General features: G+C 40.1%; 7 protein-coding genes across 7 annotated transcripts; 2 read left to right on the forward strand and 5 right to left on the reverse strand. All coding sequences in view use genetic code 12, as the record gives it.

The window, feature by feature from the left end:
• The first annotated feature begins 883 nt into the window (after positions 1–883).
• On the forward strand, positions 884–3,202 carry PICST_87014 (predicted protein). The gene is made up of 3 exons (XM_001386760.1): positions 884–1,833; positions 1,900–2,796; positions 2,833–3,202. The coding sequence occupies exons 1-3, from the start codon at positions 1,191–1,193 to the stop codon at positions 3,156–3,158; spliced, it is 1,866 nt and encodes a 621-aa protein (XP_001386797.2). The 5' UTR covers positions 884–1,190; the 3' UTR covers positions 3,159–3,202.
• A 5,347-nt stretch (positions 3,203–8,549) lies between these two features.
• Positions 8,550–9,161, reverse strand: PICST_28899 (predicted protein; the record flags this gene model as incomplete). The annotated part of the gene is made up of 1 exon (XM_001386999.1): positions 8,550–9,161. One exon carries the CDS (start codon positions 9,159–9,161, stop codon positions 8,550–8,552), a length of 612 nt encoding a protein of 203 aa, XP_001387036.2.
• A 3,215-nt stretch (positions 9,162–12,376) lies between these two features.
• On the reverse strand, positions 12,377–14,086 carry PICST_53938 (predicted protein; the record flags this gene model as incomplete). The annotated part of the gene is made up of 1 exon (XM_001387000.1): positions 12,377–14,086. One exon carries the CDS (start codon positions 14,084–14,086, stop codon positions 12,377–12,379), a length of 1,710 nt encoding a protein of 569 aa, XP_001387037.1.
• Positions 14,087–14,658: 572 nt separating this feature from the next.
• On the forward strand, positions 14,659–16,233 carry DBP5 (RNA helicase required for poly(A+) mRNA export; the record flags this gene model as incomplete). Its single annotated transcript, XM_001386761.1, has 3 exons — positions 14,659–14,844; positions 14,896–14,925; positions 14,947–16,233. The coding sequence occupies 3 exons, from the start codon at positions 14,659–14,661 to the stop codon at positions 16,231–16,233; spliced, it is 1,503 nt and encodes a 500-aa protein (XP_001386798.2).
• Positions 16,234–16,355: 122 nt separating this feature from the next.
• SOD4.2 (Mn-superoxide dismutase) lies at positions 16,356–17,373 on the reverse strand (the record flags this gene model as incomplete). Its single annotated transcript, XM_001387001.1, has 2 exons — positions 16,356–16,637; positions 16,713–17,373. Coding segments are annotated over 2 exons (891 nt in total), but the record flags the coding sequence as incomplete, so codon positions are not given.
• A 1,342-nt stretch (positions 17,374–18,715) lies between these two features.
• On the reverse strand, positions 18,716–20,032 carry PICST_39747 (predicted protein; the record flags this gene model as incomplete). The annotated part of the gene is made up of 2 exons (XM_001387002.1): positions 18,716–19,787; positions 19,944–20,032. The coding sequence occupies 2 exons, from the start codon at positions 20,030–20,032 to the stop codon at positions 18,716–18,718; spliced, it is 1,161 nt and encodes a 386-aa protein (XP_001387039.2).
• A 1,012-nt stretch (positions 20,033–21,044) lies between these two features.
• Positions 21,045–21,398, reverse strand: PICST_28904 (predicted protein; the record flags this gene model as incomplete). Its single annotated transcript, XM_001387003.1, has 1 exon — positions 21,045–21,398. One exon carries the CDS (start codon positions 21,396–21,398, stop codon positions 21,045–21,047), a length of 354 nt encoding a protein of 117 aa, XP_001387040.1.
• Between the last annotated feature and the right edge of the window lie 540 nt (positions 21,399–21,938).

Raw genomic sequence — 21,938 nt, forward strand, 5'->3', positions numbered from 1 at the left:
TGGCACCCTTTGATATTTCTTGTAAGTGAAAGATTCACCTCATCTATTGGGCTTTGCGGAAAATCTTCGGTCCAAAATGCGGCTTCAAACTCTATTTGCGACAAAAAAAGTTCTATGCATACTATACCTGCAGACATATCCCACGCAGATTTGTACAACAGGAATCAAAAATGTCTACTACATGAAAAAGACTGGGCAAACCCAAGAAAGAGCTTACCTTTCTCCGCAAAAGCTCCAAGAGGCTACATAGAAAGAGTAAACGAAACACACAGCTAGCAAAATACAACATGATAAATGAAATTAAATAAGGCGAATATAGCCGCCAGAAAAACGCATGCTGCACCTCTAAGGTGGGAATAAATGAAGATTTGCGAGTGGGAACTAACCCACCGCCGCAAATGGAAAATACAATGCGCTGAGGGGAGCCATGTGTCCCTTGCTGACGTCAGCAAGTGTCTTGATCTGGTACTCCACTTCACCTAGAAGACCAATCTCAGTATCCATCGGGGAAGACCCTCAACTCCATCATGGAAAATCCATGACTAGGACGAACTCAGCACTGATAAGAACACCAATACTCTGTCATTCATTAATCATTACTGCCTGCTTATCCCTAAACAGAATGGACAATTTAGAAATCCGCAATTGGTTAACGTATCGTGATCTCGATCACGTTTTTGCCGCTTTCAGTTTCTGTAAACTGTCTCCACCTGAACAACTGGCTCTATTTTTTTCAGTCATTGAGACTTTGTGTATAATATGCAGGCAGCAAAGATTGCTAATAAAAGCCTGTCAAAATTCTTATGTAAGAACTTTCATAAAATTCATACTCCAATGTCCACAGTTTTAATAAGCCGATAAAGTAGAGCCTTATACGTCTGTGGAGCAGTATACAGACAGCATTTTAGTCAGCGTTTTCAACAAGTGTTTTGTCAACTTTTTAGACATTTTTCATGAGATCCCCAGCTTGAGTCTAGACTTTATCCAGAGAAGATCTCATTACAGATAGAAGACAATCCGATTTCTAAGACTAATAGGAAAGCTTTCAGTTTCACAATACAAATTTGAGACGGTTTTCTACGGATCGATACAAAGTTGAATACTGAATAACATTTACACACCGGTGACCGGAATCTAAGATATCATCACGAAATCACCATAGTCGGATACACCATTCATAGTATAGCATTATGTCTTCGTTCAGACAGAATACCAACAGTTCGTTGTCCAACTCACCTTTTCAACATTCGCCGCCTATAAGGCTGCCTACGCCGACGGTGTCGCTTCATTCGAGCAATTCTCATTCTAATCTTCGACGTGAGAGTAGCAGTATGAGCTACCATGACCAGATTCTGAACATGAACAACCTTGCATCCAAAGACTTAGACTACAAGACTGTCGGTAAGCATTTGGTGAATCTGGAAGATGCATTGAAGTTGCAAGGAGGCGATATAGCTAGGCACTTCTACCACCAGATCGAGAACAAGGCAGATGATTCGCATCCTGGAGGTATCTCCATAGAGAACCCCAAACGTAGAACTAGAAGTTCGTCCTTCTCTGCTTACTTAACTGAAACAAGAAGAGAATCTACAGCCAGCGACATCAACGTTCCTGGCGGCTTCAGACGAGAATTTTTGATTAACCGTAGCATTCGTAACAACGAGGAGCCTCCAAACTTCTTAACTAAGAACTTTGTCGAGTTTCTCAGCATATACGGCCATTTTGCTGGTGAAGATTTCACTGATGACGAAGGTGGCGAAACTGACGATTCCGAGAGCGCAAACTATGAAGATGTATTTGACGAAGAGTCTTCGTTGTTGACCACGGAACGTCGTAACCATTCGTATACTCACCCCTCGCTACCAAAACAGCTTGCCATTCCTAAACCTAAGTCTAGAGTCCAGCCTAAGGGTACTGCCTCTGTCTTGAAGACTTTCTTCTTGGTATTTAAGTCATTGGTAGGATCGGGAGTTCTTTTCTTGCCCAGGGCTTTCTACAATGGAGGGTTAACCTTCTCTATCTTTGCGTTGAGTGGATTTGGATTGTTGACTTATTTCTGTTACGTAGTTTTGATCAAGTCTAAGAAAGTCTTGAACTTGACCTCGTTCGGTGAATTGGGATACAAGACATATGGCAGACCATTGAAGATATGTATTCTCATCTCCATTATCATTTCGCAGATCGGTTTCGTCGCTACTTACATCCTCTTCACCGCTGAGAACATGTTATCTTTCGTAAGTCATATCTTACCAACCACTCCTGCATTCTTGACTACTGCCAACATTGTTGCTGTACAGTGCGTCTTCTTGATCCCGTTGGTTTTGATAAGAAATTTGGCCAAGTTGTCGCTTGTCTCGTTGATATCTTCGCTTTTCATCATGATCGGCTTGTTTATCATTTTCTACTTCTCTGGTCTCAACCTCTTGAATAATGGAATGGGTCCTAACATCCACCAATTCAACGCAAACAGTTGGTCCATGTTGATTGGTGTTGCAGTAACTTCGTTTGAAGGCATTGGATTGATTTTACCTATAGAGGCTTCCATGGCTCAACCAGAGAAGTTTTCCATGGTTCTCTCGGTCAGCATGCTTTTGATCACTATCTTATTTGTTGGTGTAGGAACCATCGGTTACACTTCGTTTGGTGAAGATGTCAAATCTATCATCATCTTGAACTTACCCCAAGGAAACTTGGCCGTTCAATCGATTTTGATTCTTTATTCTTTGGCTGTGTTCTTGACAGCTCCTTTGCAGTTGTTCCCTGCCATTAAGATAGGTGAGTCTTTGATCTTCAACCGTAATCTGTCCAAGAGAAGTGGTAAGGACGAAGAAGGAAGACTCTATCATCAATCAGGAAAGTACAACCCTCAGGTTAAGTGGCTGAAAAACTTGTTCAGAGCGCTTGCCGTTGCGGGGATCTGTACTATTGCCTATTTGAATGCAAACAACATTGACAAGTTTGTTTCTTTCAATGGATGTTTTGCTTGCATACCCTTGGTGTATATTTATCCACCAATGATCCACTTGAAGACTTTAAAACAGAAAAAGGAACGTTTCACCGCTTCCGACTGGGCCTTGTACATTGCCGACTATGCATTGATTGCCGTTGGTCTCTTGGCTGTTGTATACACCACCTACCAAATATTGGTACTCAACTAGATAGATTAGCAGTGGACTTTAACATAATAGAACAATCATAGCTGACTTTATGTAGAGAGCTTGTCGTTGGATCCGATCCCATAATCTGTGGGGTACTGCTTCTTCGTTTAATCTAATCGCTAGTCATGTCCCAGTTGTTGACTATAATGTTCTGAAGCACTGTGCTGTCTCATTGTAGTCTCTACTAACGGTTTCTAATAGTTTACTCCAGTTTTAAAGCATCAAATGGACTTCCTCGCACTTGTAATTCAGAACTGGGAAACAAAAAACGAATTTTGTCCCATGCAGCAGCTTAAATGCATTGAATACAACTATTTGAAGCTGAACTCTCAGAATAGCCAATCCTGGGGTAGTTAATGAACATTTAGTTCTAGTATATCTACAGATTTGACGAGATTTTAGCTAGACGGCGCTACCTTGTCACCGAACTTCATGATTTGTTAGACAAGGAAATTTTGAAGATACTCATTTTGGCAGAACCGTGCTTCGCCGTCATTCTAGGTGAACTAAAATCAGCCAATGGGCTGACCGTAGGGATCCACCAAATTCACTAAGCCCTAATTGTAAGACTTTCCTTTCGCTCCTCCCGCAGTGGAGAGAAGTAAGGTCCGCCCCCAATTAGGACAGAGCCCCAAAACCACTATATACCCTACAGTACTATAATTTTCGTGGAAACCTACATCACAACCACGACTCTTGTGGATCAAAAATCATTCGGAACTGGGTAAAGGAAACAAGCAATAGACATCTAAGGCGGAGCTCGAACATCAAGTACATATAGACCAGATTGCGACTATCATATAGAACCTTAGTACACTAGCGTGAAGTGAATGTCAAATGACATACTTTGGTCTATCCTAGCCACAGCTCATTTCCAACATGGATCCTCATCCAAGACTGACAATCCCTCATGAATATTAGAAGAATAGACGTGCCTTGTCTATTCTAAATACTCTTCCTCTATGAGTATCCAGCTACCTCCAGATGTTATTAGTGGCCAAGTTTCATTGGAAGCTTACAGAACTGTGAAAGACAGGAGGCTATCCACAAAACCAGTTTAGCACCAGAAGAACAATAAGTTATTTCTGAGCTTCCGCTGGAAGATAGAGTTCCTTCCGAATTTATTAATCTGTGGGCACTGCTTGCAAAAGTGACTGACCACTAGTTATAACCATCACTGACACTAAGTGCTATTTGTGGAACGATTCTTTGTCCACAATAGCTTAGTTTTCAAATGAATTTGGGAGACTTTGCCGGCGAACACTGCTGTATGGGGAAAGGCTTGACAATGAATAGATATACTTGGGGGCTCTGAGGGTATTAATTAAGGATGACTTCCAGCCTTACCTAGGTCGGTCTCGGTTCTATAGGGCATTTTCAGGAATAATTTCCTATCTGAACGGAAAGCTGCTTTAGAATGAATATGGACTTTAAGCGGACGGGAATTGTGCGATGTCGTGGTAGTCTGAAGCTACTTATAGATCCTGTAATATATACACTAAAAACATATGTGTTGTGACTCTTGATGAATGATATGAAAAAGAATTTAAGAAGTAAAGGTTATTTAAAAGTTTGCAAATATGTTTAGCGCCAAATATCATCAAATGGCTGCGAAATCGGTTCCACAGAAGTGACTGATTTGTCGCGCAAAAATATTACTATATAAGCGCAATTTTGGTCGACGTCTGCAACAATATAGCTATTCTCCTAGTAACACATTGTAGACTTCAGCCTGGACTTGAATCCCGACGTCGCTCTGAATTGACTTGGATCTACATTTATTCTCGATCAGATTAATGCTCTTAGACGCACAGGTATGTGAAACTAAGTATACTCGAATCTGTACACTGAAATATACTGTAATAAGAGAAGTGAAGATTAGATCTACATCAGGCTATCCTTGTAGATCCACAGTTGTGATTTTAATCTTTGAATTCACTAAAAAAGTTCATTTTATACAATAATTAAATGATTGCAAACTGATAAATTAATTTCTAATGTTACCTTTCTAAAACAATGCTATGATGGTCAACTAAGTTTGAGAAATAGCAATGGATATGATGTAACACTGAGGAAATGCCTCCTTGAGCTTGTCTGTAACTATTCCTTGATTGCTATTCCAGCAGAGGGAAATCCCTGGAATTTCCCATCAAGAAAACTCAATGTACCGTTGGCGCTAAGCTCTCTTTTGTAACCACTTACATTCGCCAATCACTTTTCCAAACTTTTCCTATTGGCTACTTGGATTATGAAGTACAGTATCAAATCTTTAAATATCTTGTGAAAGTACTTGTTTCAAAACTTAAATGTCATTGTATGGAAGTTGAACCTATTGAGCCTCAGTACTAAAGCTCTATATCCATACTTGAAGCATTGAATCAAATACAGATTCATTGAAAAATTGCACCTAAAATTATTCTAGCTGGACATCTATAGATTACGAAGCACGTTATAGAATTTTCCTTGCGTTCTACCTGAACTGCCAAAAGGTCTTGACTTTTGCCTTATAATAGACCCACTGGGTCGTCTATTCAAGTAACGCTCTACATTGTTAAGTTCTCACCATCATTCTATACTAAACGAAAGTCGCACTCCGATGGAATCTCCAAATAATAGGATCGAAAATAGAAATCACAAAATGACTAAGATTCGTATTCTTCCATAAATCCAAATCTGTAGCCAGACCAGCCGATTAGTTCCGTCTGGTCGGTCAGTCCCAAGATGTCGTCTCGGAAAAGAAAAGCGTCTGACTTTGACTCATCCCTAAACGGTGATGATTCTGTCAGTCAAAACCAGGATCGCATAGTTCAGCACCAGAATCAAATTCATCTTCAAAATGGAAATCAGAACCAAATGCATAATCAAAGCCAAATTCAAATTCGGATTCAGAACAATAACAATAGCAATAGTAGTAGCAAAAACAATGATCAGAACGGCAATGGAAATGTCGAATCTAATGAAACGCCCAAATTGCTTAGTTGTCAGCGATGTCGTACCAGAAAGGTCAAGTGTAACTTCGAATTTCCATGCTCCAGTTGTCTCAAAGTAGGCGCTGAATGTGTCAGAACAGTAAACGATATGAGAAAGAAACGGCCTCCAGCTAATTACGTGTCGAGTTTAGAGAAAAAAGTCGCTTCTCTTTCTGACTTCTTCAGAAAGCTCAAGACTCTAGATTCATTAGAAAGTAAAAAGGAGCTCTTGGATCGTACTGAACTAGACGATTTGATCTCGAAAGATCACCATCATCAAGGCACCAACTCACCCAGTTCCAGTAGACAATCACCCTCGGCACATCATGAGGATTCAGTAGAAGATAGAGCTGTCTATGGTCCTACAAGTGTATATGATGACAATCTAATTCGTAAGAACTCACGTCAAAAGAGACTGGAAGACGCCTCAACATCTTCGGCTTCTTTGGCTTCATCATCGTCCATCAAGATTTTGAATAAAGACCCAGAAGTTCTCCATTGTTTAAAGCTCTTCTTCACGTGGCAGTATCCAGATCATAACATGTTCATTTTCAGAGAGGCATTCCTTATAGATTTCTTTGATCCCAAACCCACAAGTCTATATTGCTCCAAGATATTGGTCTTGAGCATCTGTGCGCTTGGATCCCGTATGTCAGATATCGATAGAATCTATCACAAGTCTAGGCTGTATTATAACGAAGCAAAAGGCTTACTCTTGTCTCTGATGAGTCGTCCATCAATTACGTCTTTGCAAAGCTTCCTTTTGCTAGCTTTCTACGATATCTGCAATGGGTCCAACTCTAGCGGCTGGATGTTATCTGGAAGCGCTATGAGAATGGGATTTGATCTTGGTTTCCAATTGAACCCAGAGGTCTGGTTTGTTAAATCCAAGGAGGACTTGGGTCCTTTAGATGTAGATATTAGAAGTAGAGTATACTGGGGCTGCTATGTGGCCGATCATTTCATTAGTTTGCTTTTAGGAAGACCATCGTTATTGAAAATGTCCGATGCGTCTATCCCAGAAACTACAGACTTGCCAGATTTAGAGTGGATTGATGAATTCACTTATCAGGGCCTCATTAGAAAACAGAATAAGGGTCATCCCCAGATGGAGCAGTCGTACATTTCTAATCCTCTTAACAAAATTATCAACTTGATCAATATCTCAGACAACATGTTGAACGACATTTTCACAAAGTCAGACATGGAAAACGACCAATCCAACAATGAAGATCTAGATTTGCTTTCTCGGTTGGAAAAGTTATCAGAATACAATTTTCAGATCGTGAAGTGGAGAAACAGCTTGCCGCCCGATGTTCAGTGGAACCGACAAACACTACATGAAACAGCAGATAACCCAACATTCACTTGTATTAGATACTATTACTATATTTTGCTTCTTTGTCTTAATAGGCCCTTTGTTGGTATTGTGAAGAAGAAGCTAAAGAATAACAAAGGTTCATTGTCACCATTAACAATTTGTTCTGAAGCTATTGAGGATTTATATGAAGCAATTCATAAATTTCAAAGCGTTCATGGATTTAGAAGAGTTTCCATCTTCATGGTGTACTGTTCCATCTTGTCCATTTCTGTTATCTTGTTAACAAATACTAGTAAACAGTTGGTTGACGAGAAGAAGGATAGGTTGCAGTTTTTTATGGAAGTATTGCACGGAGGATCAAAGACTTGGAGGTTGGCTGAAAAGTCATATAACCTAATCAAAGTAAAATTGAAGAACAGAACAGACGAATCTGATGAAGTGCCAACTAGTGAGAATGTTAAATCAGAGCAGAGCCGGTTCGATGTCAGTGAGGTCGAGAAGTCAATTCCTGAAACAAAGACAAGACCAGACTCATATGCTACTCGTGCAATGTCGCTCCAGATGCATCAGGGGCCCTCTTCTGACCCGGCCGTTCCTATCGGTCCAGAATTAAAACCCGAAAACACACCAAATGTTACTGCTATTCAATCACAGGAAAGAATTCCACTGGTTATTCAGCAACCAAATAGATTCCCAACTATGCCACAACCCAATAGAACTCCCACTGCTTCTGTTAGAAATGGTAATTTGGATCAGTTTGCCGCTCTGAGCATGAGTATTCAGAGTAATATATCACAAGACTCGACAAGATCCTCTTCAAGAGGAAATAATTCTCCTCAATCGGTACAGTCACAGAACCAGTCAATTGTCGAGTCGAATACAGATATCTTGTTTGATGAAAATTTAGATTTCCTTGGGGGTCCACCAGTTCTTATGACTTCGGATTTGTTCAACGAAGACTGGGAGTCTTTGTTTCCGGACTACATCTTTAACCCCAAAAATTAGTTCATTTTCACTTTAATATGACTTATGGTAACGATTTACGTGTATTATAAATACTATTCTCAACACTAAACAGCATTTTGTAGTTCAATTAATTTGTTAATTGTTGAGGTATAACGGTGGGTTGATTGTTAGATTTTCAAACTCATTATAGGAGCCAGAAGACCCCATTTGAATTGTCGGCACGTAAGTTTCTGTCATAGCGGGTGCTGCCTGGTTTGAAAACGAATCAACTTCGGTTGGTGTAGCTAGTGAGTTAAATGAATTAAAAATAAGTTCTTGATCTTCAATCAGGAAATTCACACCATAAAAGAAAGAATCATAGTCAGAGAGTGTTGGCTGAGCAGATTCAATGTCATCTGCTTTGTGGAAGTGGCAGTCGTTCAGAGGAGTGATTGGAGTTATTGGCTTCTCTGGTGTGGAGATTGGGCTTGAGTTTGAATAACAAACACTAGAATTTTGCAGCTCCAGTTTTTCAGGTACCAACAGAATCTCCAGCTGCAATTCTAATGTTTTCTCAAATGATGTACAAAGCTTAATTGGTTTCCTATTTTTAAATAAAGGTTTGACATTGTAGCCAGACTTCGTTACCTTCACAGAACTCTTTTGGCATTGCTTGATATTTTCGGCCCTTATTAGTCTAGCTCCACCTCTAATTCTTTTGTAATTCTTCTGAATTCTCCAAGTCGGGAGCTTTATACTTTCCCCCATTGCAATGTTATATTGGTAACTACGTTTTGGCAAAATAATTAGACACTGGTTGTTCTTTATATGTTTGCGGGAATCTAGCTTTTTCCGATACAACAGTACCCCAGCATGATATTGTAATTAGAAGCCTTTATTGTTCTAATGTAAATGACGGAATCTTGGTTCAGGGGTGCGTCTTGAAGAATGCCAAAGAGAGCCGAATTATAAATTCCAAAAGTCAGCAAATGTCCCTTCAGAGAAGTTACATATATCTGAAAGCGAAGTAAACAAATAATTGACTAATTTTTTTCTCTTTCATTGTTATCTGGGTGAACTATTTCACTTATCATAGGATTGTTTGCAAGCGTCAGCGTCGCAACAACCTCTGCAATATTCTACTTTCAGAAGTAGAAATATTATTGTTATGGATGGAAAAGACAAGAAAAAGCTGAATAGTGAATGTACCAATGCTGTGGAAATTTCATAATGCATTTGAAATGGACTGATACTACGACCAAGAGAAAATAGAACCCCGTAATCTTCACAAAAGCTTGTGGTTTCTTGCGGGCATTGTTTTTTGCATCCATTGTTCTTATGCGAGAGTTTACCCACTTCGCTTAAGACTTAAATCAAGCCACGGTTCCTTGGCTCCATCTAACTACCTATTCTACGAACACACTTGACAGCAATAAGTTTCTCATCTAAGCAAGTTCCAGCTCTTGTAAATTATCACCTAAGTCCCAGTTGTAACGAAACCAGAAAAATTGAACTTTGTTCCTGAGTTTGTAGTTTCAAAACTGTGAGACGGAAAAAAAACTGGAAAATTTTAGACTATGCAACTTTCGGTTTCTGCCAACTGCAATTGAGTTATCCATGGGTACCCATTCCGTAACCCACTTTCACGGCAATGTATGCGATGGGCTATAGGTGTCGGCGTTACCGTCTGAGGCATTTGTTTTATCGAAATGTTCAGCCCTTTCATGAATTGGACGCGCAATTATGTCCTCTGGGTACATTTTGCTACAGCCACATGGAATAATAGTTGACACTGCAGATCCCTACTGAAACGAGAAGGAGAGCCACGGCTATCTTGACTCTTGTATTTCATTTTCCTAACTACCTTTCGGAATTTCTCCGATAAGCTTCAAATTGACTACTTTTAGAACAAAAATTGCGCAAACCTAATATAAATTCAAGAGTTACCGAGGTTGAAGCACACAATGCAAACAATAACTCATCTATGACTCTGAGTTTTTGAAGAAAGAATACGTACCTTCTTTTATTTGCAAAAGAGGATCTGATCGCCGACAAGGAAGAATTATAACGAAGGTAGACAAATATAAAAAAAAATGATTCTGCCCAGGATCGAACTGGGGACGTTCTGCGTGTTAAGCAGATGCCATAACCAACTAGACCACAGAACCATTTAGTTGTGTTCCAACAAGCACTATATTCAAGTAAAATATCCAAAATCAAAAGATCCGTACCGCAATAGTTAAGGTTTATTCTTGGAGTTTCGAGAGAATAACATATGGTTTTAGGTAATATCACCAGTAGATTTTGATCTTAGGATTTCCTCCACACTTCTGTATGTTTTAGAGGAAGATATATATAATTTGCACTGAATAGGATGGATTTTAATACATGCCATTTCGTAAAAAAGAAGTGTTCAGTCGCACTAAATTTAAGAAACAATTGCAATTCTGCGCTTCCACAGGCTGCAACTAGAATCGTTGACAGATTTTAACAATAACACCAACGAGTGATTGTCAGTCAAAGACCCACTTATTAAGTATATTTATTAGCCCTATTTACCCAATTAGCCTACCGACTATTTCTTCTGAGATTTTAGGTACTTTCATTTCTTTTAAATAAAAGTCAGATGGTAATATTTTAAATTTCTACAGGCTTTCATTATCTTCTTCATATTATGAGAAGATGCAATAGTACGTCAAGCACTTGTAAGAAGCAAGTTCGTCATTCAAATAAGAGACGTTACATCCAAATAATATTGTTTGCAAATACTCGAAATTAGCAAATATAGCAAAATTATTCAGCTCATAAAGTGACAATATTATTCCACCTTAAGTCTGACTTAAAGTATATAAATTAGACAATATAACTTCGGTTGTAGTTGTTAACAAATATATCTTGAAGTCGTTCATGTTAACAGCATTTATCAAAATAGTTACAGGCCATCATTGACAAGGTGGCAGGAGATCCCGAGTAGCTGAAAATTGCAAATCTAAATCTTAGACTTGACCAAAGCCTTTGAAAGAGTTTCACATTACTGTCTGCCGTACTTGGCCAAATCGGGTCCCAAGTTTAAGCCTATCCTATTGCTGGTAATGACACAATTTGCAGCCATTCTTACTAACAATACCAAATCTGCTACGTTTCCACTTACCCAAGGCACGAAACAAGGAAACATCGTTCTGCCAATTCGCTTTAGCTTATGTCTTGAACCGCTCATTTACAGACTCCGTAGTCGGCTCTAGGGAATTCCTATCCAACTTGACCATCTACCAATGCTTACAGCGAAGTACCCAGTCTTTACTGATGACTTCACTGTGTTTACCAACAGTAGAAGAGACTGCGAAATCTTGAAGAAAGACATAACTCTCTTTGAACAAGCCTCCAACTCCTTAGTGAGCATCGAGGACAGCATACTGGGACCAGCCTCCGCATGAAGACATTTAGCGGATCCTTGGTTTCGAAGTACTAGCTCTTCGGACATCGGATCATAAATATCTTGGGATACGATTAATGGGTTCAATTAAAAAACGTATACAAAGTCCCTTTCTATTCAACTAGTTATTCATAGCGTTATCGAAATCGATTCACTTCAGATGCTCAGGTCTCAATACCTACATTTTCTCCAAGATTAAGTTCGGTATCGACTAGAGGAAGTTCTGTGTACCATGTAGTAGGTTAGACTTGAATTGAAAAACATCGTTTCTTATGAAGACAAGTTGAGGTAATGACAAATGTAAATTTTTTCAAATAGACGTTCTCAGCTGACGCTGTGCTCTCTACGATGTTTTATTTTGAAAGGAAACTAGAACTGTTACGTACTAAAGAAGGTTGCTATGTAGATTTTGATGCTGAAAAGTCTTCACACAAACTCTACACTCACAGAATAGCGAGCGAGTTGAAGTTCAGTGATATCAATGCTGAAAATTTTGATCCATGTTAACGCTATATTACATTTATATACTTGGTACTTTTCTAAGAACGGGCTAAGCCTCAATATCCCATATGGCTTCGTCCAAAAAGTATAGCCAGCTGAAGCCATTCCAACTACTGATAATTCCAATTCCACAGTAGACACTGTAAATCATGAGCTTCAAGAATTCGAGTTTTTTTAAGATTTCAAATTTGTGTTCAAATATGTCCATCAATGTAGTTATTGTCATCATTGGGATCAAACCCAAGATGTAAAGATTGATTACTCTGTCAACTATAATTCCACTTTGACCTTCTAACTTCTTTGGTAATCTTACTACTTTTCTGAAGTTGAAATGGAAAATGATATACCATAACAAGGTGAACACAACTTTTACCAACCATTCATTGCACGTGAATATTAATGGAAACAATGATACGTACCCACAAGTCACAAGCAAATTGAAAGGGCCAAGTAACCTCTTGTCTTGACTTACAAGAAAAGTCATTGGGAAAATTACAATTAAGATTGCTTTCTCATGAACGTGCCAGCCAAACAAGAAGGACGAGTATCCACATAAAGTTAATGCTCCTACAAATCTTCTGAAGTTTGGTTGGAGGAAAAGTGGAATCAATGCCATGATTTGGTAGAACAATGTGAGCAAAAATGTTAGTTTCGGAGTTATAGTAGGAAGAATCAAAAATTCTATATCTCCAACAATTCCTCTAGTAGACGAGTTGACCAATTTGGAATCTTTGAGTAACTTGGGATCGAACTGGAATATCTTTTGGAGTGGGAACTGACTTAAAGGAATTCTGTTATACACCTGGATCAACAATCTGTCAAAGAAAGAGTATATAGCCCAAACATTAGGTGCCCAATAAGCATGTGTCAATCCTCTACTGAATGGAAACAACCTAGACAAGACATCTGGGATTTCGTTGTAGTACACGAAAGGTCCAAATGCTACTACAAATACAGCTATGACTACTGATCCAAGTGTCAAAAGGTTGCCCCATTTGACTAAGCCCAAGATGTTATTGAGAGCAGACTTCTTCGAATTGAACTCGAGATTCAAACAATAAGCACGAAGAAGGTAGATGAATACTGCAGGAGCCAAGTATAAGTAGATGTGCTTGAAGCAGAGAAGAAGAGCAAACCAGAACCCGCACATCAAGTACTTTTCTAGTTTGGCGCTAACTATAGCTAAAACTAGAAATCCGTACAAGAGTCCATTATATTGGAAATGGATATGGTCGATGATCAAAATCCCTGGCGACAAAGAAAGACTTGCTGCAGCTACAAAGGATCTCCGTGACGAATCGTGAGTTTTGGAAGAATCCATATACCATTGCAATGAGAGAAACAACACGATTTCACTCACAATGACTGTCAAACGCTGGAAATACACTGTGGGCATGCCGTAGTTGCCTACTTCTACAACATCCAAGCAGCCATCATCTCTAACAAACTTGGGTATGAACTGCGATAAGATCCATTCAAAGTAGGCAAAGAATGGAGGATAGTCCAAAGTCCATTGAGAAGTCTTTTCAAGGTACCATTCGGATACAGGCAATTTGTTCGTTATAGCGAGCCAGTTTCTGTGAACGTCAAAGTCTGTAGAATGATAACCAATAACTAATAGCACTTTCAAAGTCAAGGAAATCACCCAGATATTGAAAAGTGAGTACTTTTTGACGCGGACAGCATAATTCGGTGCTTCTGTCGTGACTTTACTTGAAACTGCCACCTTCGTTTTCTCATTATTAGCTGGTGCAGACATCGTCTATAGCAATTGAGTTCAACTGCAAAAGCTACAGAAAGTATTCACAAGTCTGAAATATTTCATCACATATACCACAAGAAATAATGTCGCTGTTGAAACGACATGCGACATCGGACATTTAGAAAACACTCTATTGAGGGTATTCAAAAAATGTTTTGAGAGTCTAAAGAGGCTACAGTAGATATAGCGTGATATTTGTAGTACTATGAGTAACTCAAATAATTAAGTTTCATACTGAAAACAATTAAATACGACAAATAGATCACTATAAACAAACTGCACGTGGTTTTGCTCACGTGCAAAATCAGAAACTGATTACTGAGAAAGTATTCCTCCCATCAAGAACATTGGCCTGGCTAGCTCAATGGCTAGAGCGTTTGACTTTTAAGTTCGGTCTATGACCTACTTAAGAGGTATCAAAAGGTTGCGGGTTCGACCCCCGCGTCGGGCTATTTTTTTGTTGAAAAATATATAATCACGTGACTCAAATCAAAATGAGAAAGGTTAATTGTGAATTAATTAATTTTCTTGAACAATTTGAGTAGCTTTTTTTTAACAATATTAACATCATGTCCGCTGAAAAGAGAGTTGAAGCAGATGCTGCTGAGTTACTTTCTTCACTTTCCTTGGGAGAGAGTCCTGCAGAAAAAAAAGATGAAAAGACTGAAGAAGTGAAGAAAGAAGAAGCTAAGTCTGAAGAACTCAACAAGGTTGTAGAGAAGACGGAAGAAAAGGTCAAGGAGGCAAATGCAGAGGTCAAGGAGACTAAAGAAGAGGTCAAGAATACTGAAGAAGTGAAGAAAGAGGACGCTAAGCCCGAAGAGCTCAAGGAGGTTGTAGAAAAGACAGAAGAAAAGGGCAAGGAAGAAAATGAAGAACCAAAAACTAACTTGATCCAATCGACTTATGAAGTAAAAGTCAAATTGGCTGACATACAAGCAGATCCCAATTCTCCATTGTTTTCAGTAAAATCCTTTGAAGAGTTGGGTTTGACTCCAGAATTGTTAAAGGGGTTGTATGCCATGAAATTCAACAAGCCCTCCAAAATTCAAGAAAAAGCATTGCCGTTATTAATCTCCAATCCTCCCAGAAATATGATTGGTCAATCCCAATCAGGTACTGGTAAGACTGCCGCTTTTTCGTTGACTATGTTGTCCAGAGTGGATCCCAAGGTGCCTCTGACACAGTGTCTCTGCTTGGCTCCTACGAGAGAGTTGGCCAGACAAACTTTGGAAGTAATTTCTACTATGGGAAAATTCACCAACATCACCACGCAGCTTATTGTACCAGATGCTTTACCGAGAGGTCTGTCCACCAATGCCCATATTATAGTAGGTACACCTGGTATTGTGATGGATTTGATTAGAAGGAAGCAAATCAACGTTAACGGAGTAAAGGTTTTTGTCTTAGACGAAGCTGATAACATGTTGGATGCTCAAGGATTAGGTGATCAGTGTGTTCGTGTCAAGAGAACATTGCCGAAGACGACCCAATTGGTTTTGTTCTCTGCTACTTTCCCTACTAAAGTTCGTCAGTACGCTGAAAAGTTTGTGCCCAACGCCAATTCGTTAGAGTTAAAGCAAGAAGAGTTAAATGTAGACGGAATCAAGCAGTTGTACATGGACTGTGACTCGGAAAAGCACAAGTTCGAAGTTTTGTGTGAGTTGTATGGTTTGTTAACTATTGGTTCTTCTATCATTTTTGTAGAGAGAAAAGATACTGCCAACTTGTTGTATGCCAAGATGAAAGCTGAGGGTCATGCTTGTTCCATTTTACATGGTGGTTTAGAGACTAGCGAAAGAGATAGGTTGATCGATGATTTCCGTGAAGGAAGATCCAAGGTTTTGATAACAACCAACGTCTTAGCCAGAGGAATAGATATCGCTTCTGTTTCCATGGTGGTTAACTATGACTTGCCCACCGACAAGGACGGCAACGCTGATCCATCCACTTATTTGCATAGAATTGGTAGAACTGGTAGATTTGGTAGAGTCGGTGTTTCCATTTCCTTCATATACGACAAGAGATCATACGAGATCTTGATGAAGATCAAAGACTACTTCGGCAATGTGGAAATGACCAGAGTCCCTACCGATGATTGGGATGAAGTTGAAAAGATTGTCAAGAAGGTTATCAAGAGCTGAACAATAAACCAAGATCTAATAATATAGTCTTCTATTAGGCAATATAGAGTATTACTACAATGTAATTGAAGTAATTATGTATTTAGAATTGTTATAGTAATTAAAAATTTTAGAAATTATATCACATACTGGAGCATGTATTCGTAGACTATTTACAACGAGAGAGTTCTATATTTAAAATGTGTTGATAAACTGTTTTGTTCTGTCAGGCAATCTTCTGGATACAACGTCCCAGTCAATACATTCCCAAACATTATCCAAGTACTGTTGCTTGCCAAACACACCATAGTCCAACAAGTAGTTTCTTGGAGATGCATCAAGTGCCAAAATGGGCAACAATTTCTTGTCAGTGTACAAGTTGTTAAACTCGGCATCTTCTAGAGTACCCAAAGATAATTCGTCAACTTGTATTTGCAACTCTTCAATCTCAGAAGCAATCGAATCAGAGCCTTCAATAGAATCTCTCTCAAGCTGCTTACTTTTCAAGGCAGCGATCTTGGCTTCTTTTTGCTGTTTCAAGCGCTGTATCTGGCCAGATCTGATCGAGTCATCAACTACACCAGCATTATATGTATTAACTACTGAAAGTTTGTTGAAAATGGGCCTCTTGGTTTGGCCTGGCTCAGTGACACTGGGACTATTCTTTAATACGCTTTGACTCAAGTTTGATTCAGCAACTAACCACACAACACCATCACCCTTAATAGCGTTGGCAGAGTTGAGAAACAACGCTCTGAACTCAACTACTGAACCAAACGAATCAATGATCCACTCCCTGAGCTTATCATCTTTAGGTTCATTACCAAACTCAGCAGTAGGAGTCTTCAACAAATCTTCAGGCTTACCATGTTGAACGACTTGAGAAACAGATCCCTCTTTCAAGCTCTCCAAGAAGAATTGTAAGTTGTATAAATAAGAAGCATAACAATAGATTCCATAGAGCTCTGGTTTGTGAATGGATTGAGAAATGATATCCTGTAAGTTGTTGGACTCAGACGAAGAAACGCCCTCGGAATCAGTGGAGGAGTATGACTGCTCAAGTGACTGGTTTAGGCCCTCTGTGAGGTCTTGTCCCCTTTTGAACCACAACTCACTCACAGTCGACGAAGAAAACAATCCTGTGAATCCATCTGGCTTGTTCTTAGCATTTTCCAAAGTGAGAATAGATGGTAATTTGAACGAAACGTTTCTGGACGAAGCTAAAAAAAGTCCGCTTCTAACCAGACGATTAACCAATCCTCTTGGGGCCACTCCATACATTTTGACACGAGAAGCTAGCAGGAAATGGTGTATTTCTGGAATATTTGTAGTTGTAGCACTTGAACAAATCTGAAAAATTTTGTAGATAGACTAAAAATTGAATATGATGGAAAATAAGATACAGGATCTCTAATAATGGTTTCCGAGGTGACCAACCTCGGATTGGATCCGATAAATATCCGAAACAGAAATTCTACATTTCTTTTGTTGAATAACGCAACAAACTACAGAGATGAGATGAGGATGAAGAATATATAAAGCCCAGAGGATTCCCTCTAGTTTAAACAGATTTTAAATAGTTCTTCAGTGATTAATATAACTCCATATCCATTAATCCATTTCTAAGTCCAAAAGGAAAACCGGCCTACCCATATACAGGTTTCCCGTCAGAATAGTTTGATCAGGTGACACTATTCACTTGACGGAGTTTATACAGGATTACTCAGTAAGCCCATACCGAAGAAAGAGAGACTGGCATTAACCGGAGAAACAAAAATGTGGGGAATTTCGATAGATTCCAACGGTAAAATAGCTATCGAGAAAATCACAGGATTTTTTTTATTCATATTAACTTCTCTTTTATACTTGAAAGTAAGAATGAATTTCTATCCAAGGGAAACCGCTGGCTATATATAAATTCTAGGACTGTATACACTCCCGCTTTCCATCAATGTATACATTTTCAGAATTAGAGTCTCTTACAATAAATGTTCTTTTCTCTTCACGGTGTATTTTATAAAATTCTTACATAAACAAGTCAAACATCCAAAGAATAGTACAAAGCAAGCAAACTAATAAATAACAAGCTAAAAGAGATGGAGGAGGAGCAACAATCTGGATCTGTCCAGATCGAAAGCCATTGACAATCATAGTACAGAGTAATATTTAAGACATTACCTAAAGAAGAAAAAAATCATTAAGAACTCATTGTGATCGGACTTTTATTTATAATGTATTTCAAAAGTATCCGTTACATTTCAACAGCACAAGATGTAGATATACTGCCTTATCACGTAGTGTAGTTGTTTATAGTCCTATCACATAGTTGATGTTGTAGTTGCAGTTGTAGCGGAATGGTAGAAAGATATGTTCTGTATAATTTATCATGAAACGATATTGAAGAATGAGTCTATCAAGAATTTTCAAGCAAGCATAATTCAAGAGGTTCTTTCAATATACGATTCTGTTTTCATATAGTATCTACCACGACTTTCAGAAACGACTATCTTCTGACTTTCAAACTCTTTACTCTTCTGATTAATGAAGAAGTGCCTCCTCCCAAGCCTCCAGATCTGGACTCATCAGTTTCCAAGTTATTGAGAGAGCCTCTTCTTCCAGACTCATATGGCTCAACGGTATCTTGGGAGTTTCGGCGAGAGCTGTTTTCGCTATAACTGTTCTTACGTAATCTTTGCACCAATGACTTCTTTCTACTCAAGCCTCCATTGGAAGTGCTTAAATATTCATTCATTTCTGCAGCCTTTGGAGCTGGAGCACCGTCTACAAACGTCGTAGAACCCAACCCAGCAGTGGTGGAGCCGTGAATTGGCTCAGCCTTGAGGTTGGCATCAAAGTTGATCACACTAGGGTTATGTTTAGGCGTGAACAACGTCGATTGTTGGTCGTGTGTGCTACGGTTGGTCTTTAAAACTACCGGAGCGTCATCTTTGGCTGTCGCTCTGGCACGTCTAATAGACCCTTTGCGACCGATAATCTCGTTCTGGTCGTCATCGGTATATGTTCCAAATGCTAAGTTCATCTGTTCATTCTTGTCGGTCTTGGCCAACCCAGCAATGGAGTTATTGGGTCCATCTACGGGGAACGCTGCTACTGGTGCCGATTTTGTGTTCTTGTTTCGGTGTGGAGTACAGGCATCGAAGGGACCGTCGTGATGGAAGCCTCCGCCAAAGAAGGCCGTCACGTCCAACTTATCGATAGTGTCCAAGTTCTTTGCCTTAACAGGTTCTGGTTTCTTTTTGGAAGGTGACTTAGCGCGTGTGGATGATGATTTGTGGTGTGACAGTGAATGGTGGGACGACGACTTGTGGTTAGATGAGTGGTGCCTGGTTTCGCTGGTTCCAGAGGACTTGTCCCTGGAGCTACGTGGAGGCCTGCCGGAGTCTGAATGTGATCTGTGGGGACGGTTCGAAGTTGAGTGATGCTGTCTCGACGAAGACGAGGTCAGTTTTTCGCGGGGGTATTCTCTTCTGGCCGTGTCAGGGCCTGCGGCTTCTTCGTACGAGGGAAGAGCCTCTGGCTTAGGGGGGCGCACTGGTGGGGTTCTGTTGGTATTGCTGCCATTGTTGCTGACATTGTTGTTGAAGCTAGCTGTATTGCCGCCATTTTTAATACTCCCAGTGTTGATAAGTTGGATAGTGTTTGTGTTCGAGTTTGTGTCCACTTTGTAGGGCTCGTTCAAGTGTTGGAGTTCGGGCGAGACGTTGAAGTACGTCTGTCTGGGAACGGGAGGTGGCTCACGGCGTTGGGCGTAGGGGTCGGGCTCGCTGAGAGCAGCCGCGAACGGGTTGTTGGAGGCCATTTTCCTGCGATCGTTAGTATTGGAATGAATAAGCAGAGAAGATAAGTGAAACTAGCAGTTTATTTATTCGAGCACAGGGCGGTGCGGCGTAGGCTGAGCGCGCGAATAGTGGGATGGAAATGTGACAGAATAGGAGTAGGGGAATGAGAATAGCGAGAGCTGGGGTGAGTCAGCGAGAACTAGCGGTGGATGCGGTAGTGGGGATACCGACTAAACTTAATGGGCGTAGTGAGGATATTGATGACAATTATAGTAAAGAAGAAGAGTTGGTAAAGAAGAAATAAACATGGTTCACATTGCGCTTATCTCACTCTGAAACAGAATTAGTGCGAATGGCTGACTTGTCCTTGCACAATTGTTTTCCTTCTCTAACTGGCACACGTCGTGTGGCGGGCAAATCCGTCTGGTAGCAAGACTCTTGGACTCCTGGTTTGGGGAGGAACCGCGTCTCTGTGCAGTCATGAAACCGAGCCAGCCAGACCCTGAAGCAAGACAGCACTGCTAGGTGAAGTAGATCGTAACATAATTGTATGATGTTGTGGTATCGTTACATTCATGAGACATAGCTCTACCACAGAGGGACTACAGCAGTATCATGTTAGCGTAGGTTGGTCTCAAAAGGTTACCTTATGGCCATACTCTCACGGCATGTGGAAATTTGGTTCCAGATCCACACTTGCAAAATGCCCACAATCGCTATTGACACAGACCGTAGAACCGCCGTCTGGAAGAGATGTACTTCTAGAAAGCTGTCTCCTTCTCGTCAATGCCATCCTTAAGCCCCTAATCTCACCCCTGCTATATTATCGCAGTTCGCTGTCTGTAGTATACAGCTGTTCTAACAGTAGACTCCGATATACCCTCTGGTTTCACCTTTAGCTTTCGTGTCCTCTGGTCCTAACATCAAGATTCTACGTCATCTTATCCTATCATGTGTGTTCAGACTTCATCCCCTTTTTCTCTGCTTTCTCTCATCTCGATATTTCAAATGCTGTTTCTCTTATCGTTAGTATTATACGTACTTTGATCCGTAGTTGACACTACTGTCGCTGCCAGCTCTCACAGGTCTAGCAGGAAAAGCTGGCCTGGCAAAATCAGTGCTGCTATTATTGTTTGCGGATCCGTTGCTGGACTCCGTGGCCTCGTAGAAATCTTCGTCGTCCGACATATCCACAAGACTCTTGTTTTTCTGAACCCAGTCCTCAAAGTTCTGTGGAGGAGTGGAGACTCGGTTCTCTGAGCCTGCTGAGAGACTGGATCTGCTGATTGCTGGCTCGATCTGGACGGACGTCCTGAACGGATTGTTGGACGAAAGTCTTCTCGACGAATCCGTGGAAGCGTACGAGTGGTTAGACTGTCTGTACATTGAACTATAAGGTTGTGGTTGGGGAATAATTGATATTGCAGTTGGCTGTCTTGATCGAAGTGGGCTGTAAGAAACGGATAAATTGTCTACGACACTATCAATTTTGGTGTACTATAAGCGGAAGATTCTGGATTGAAGTGCAACTGCCGATAAAAAACCGAAAAGAAGAAACGGTGGAAGCCAGACCTATTATGGACGTTCTGGCTCGTACGGAAATTGGTGGTATAGCCCAGTTGCGTTTGTCGAGGTGAAAAAAAGAACGACAAATGTATGGATCAAAGTTGAAATTTTTTTTGAAGGAAAAATGTCAATAGTCGTGAGAAGCGTGGTGACACGTCGGGTCTGTATGGCACCGAGCGAGTCGAGCAAGAGTATAGAGAAGAGAACAAAAGCTCAAGAGGATTAACAATAGTGGATCGCTATGTCGAGAATATCCTTAACGACAGAACAGCACTCCAACAATAGTGCAATAAAATTAGTTATTAAATTAAATATTTAATAGGCTGTACAGACTCCAAAAGTATAAATATTTATAACCAC

Source organism: Scheffersomyces stipitis, chromosome 1 (genome assembly GCF_000209165.1).
Source record: "Scheffersomyces stipitis CBS 6054 chromosome 1, whole genome shotgun sequence".
Taxonomy (NCBI): domain Eukaryota; kingdom Fungi; phylum Ascomycota; class Pichiomycetes; order Serinales; family Debaryomycetaceae; genus Scheffersomyces; species Scheffersomyces stipitis.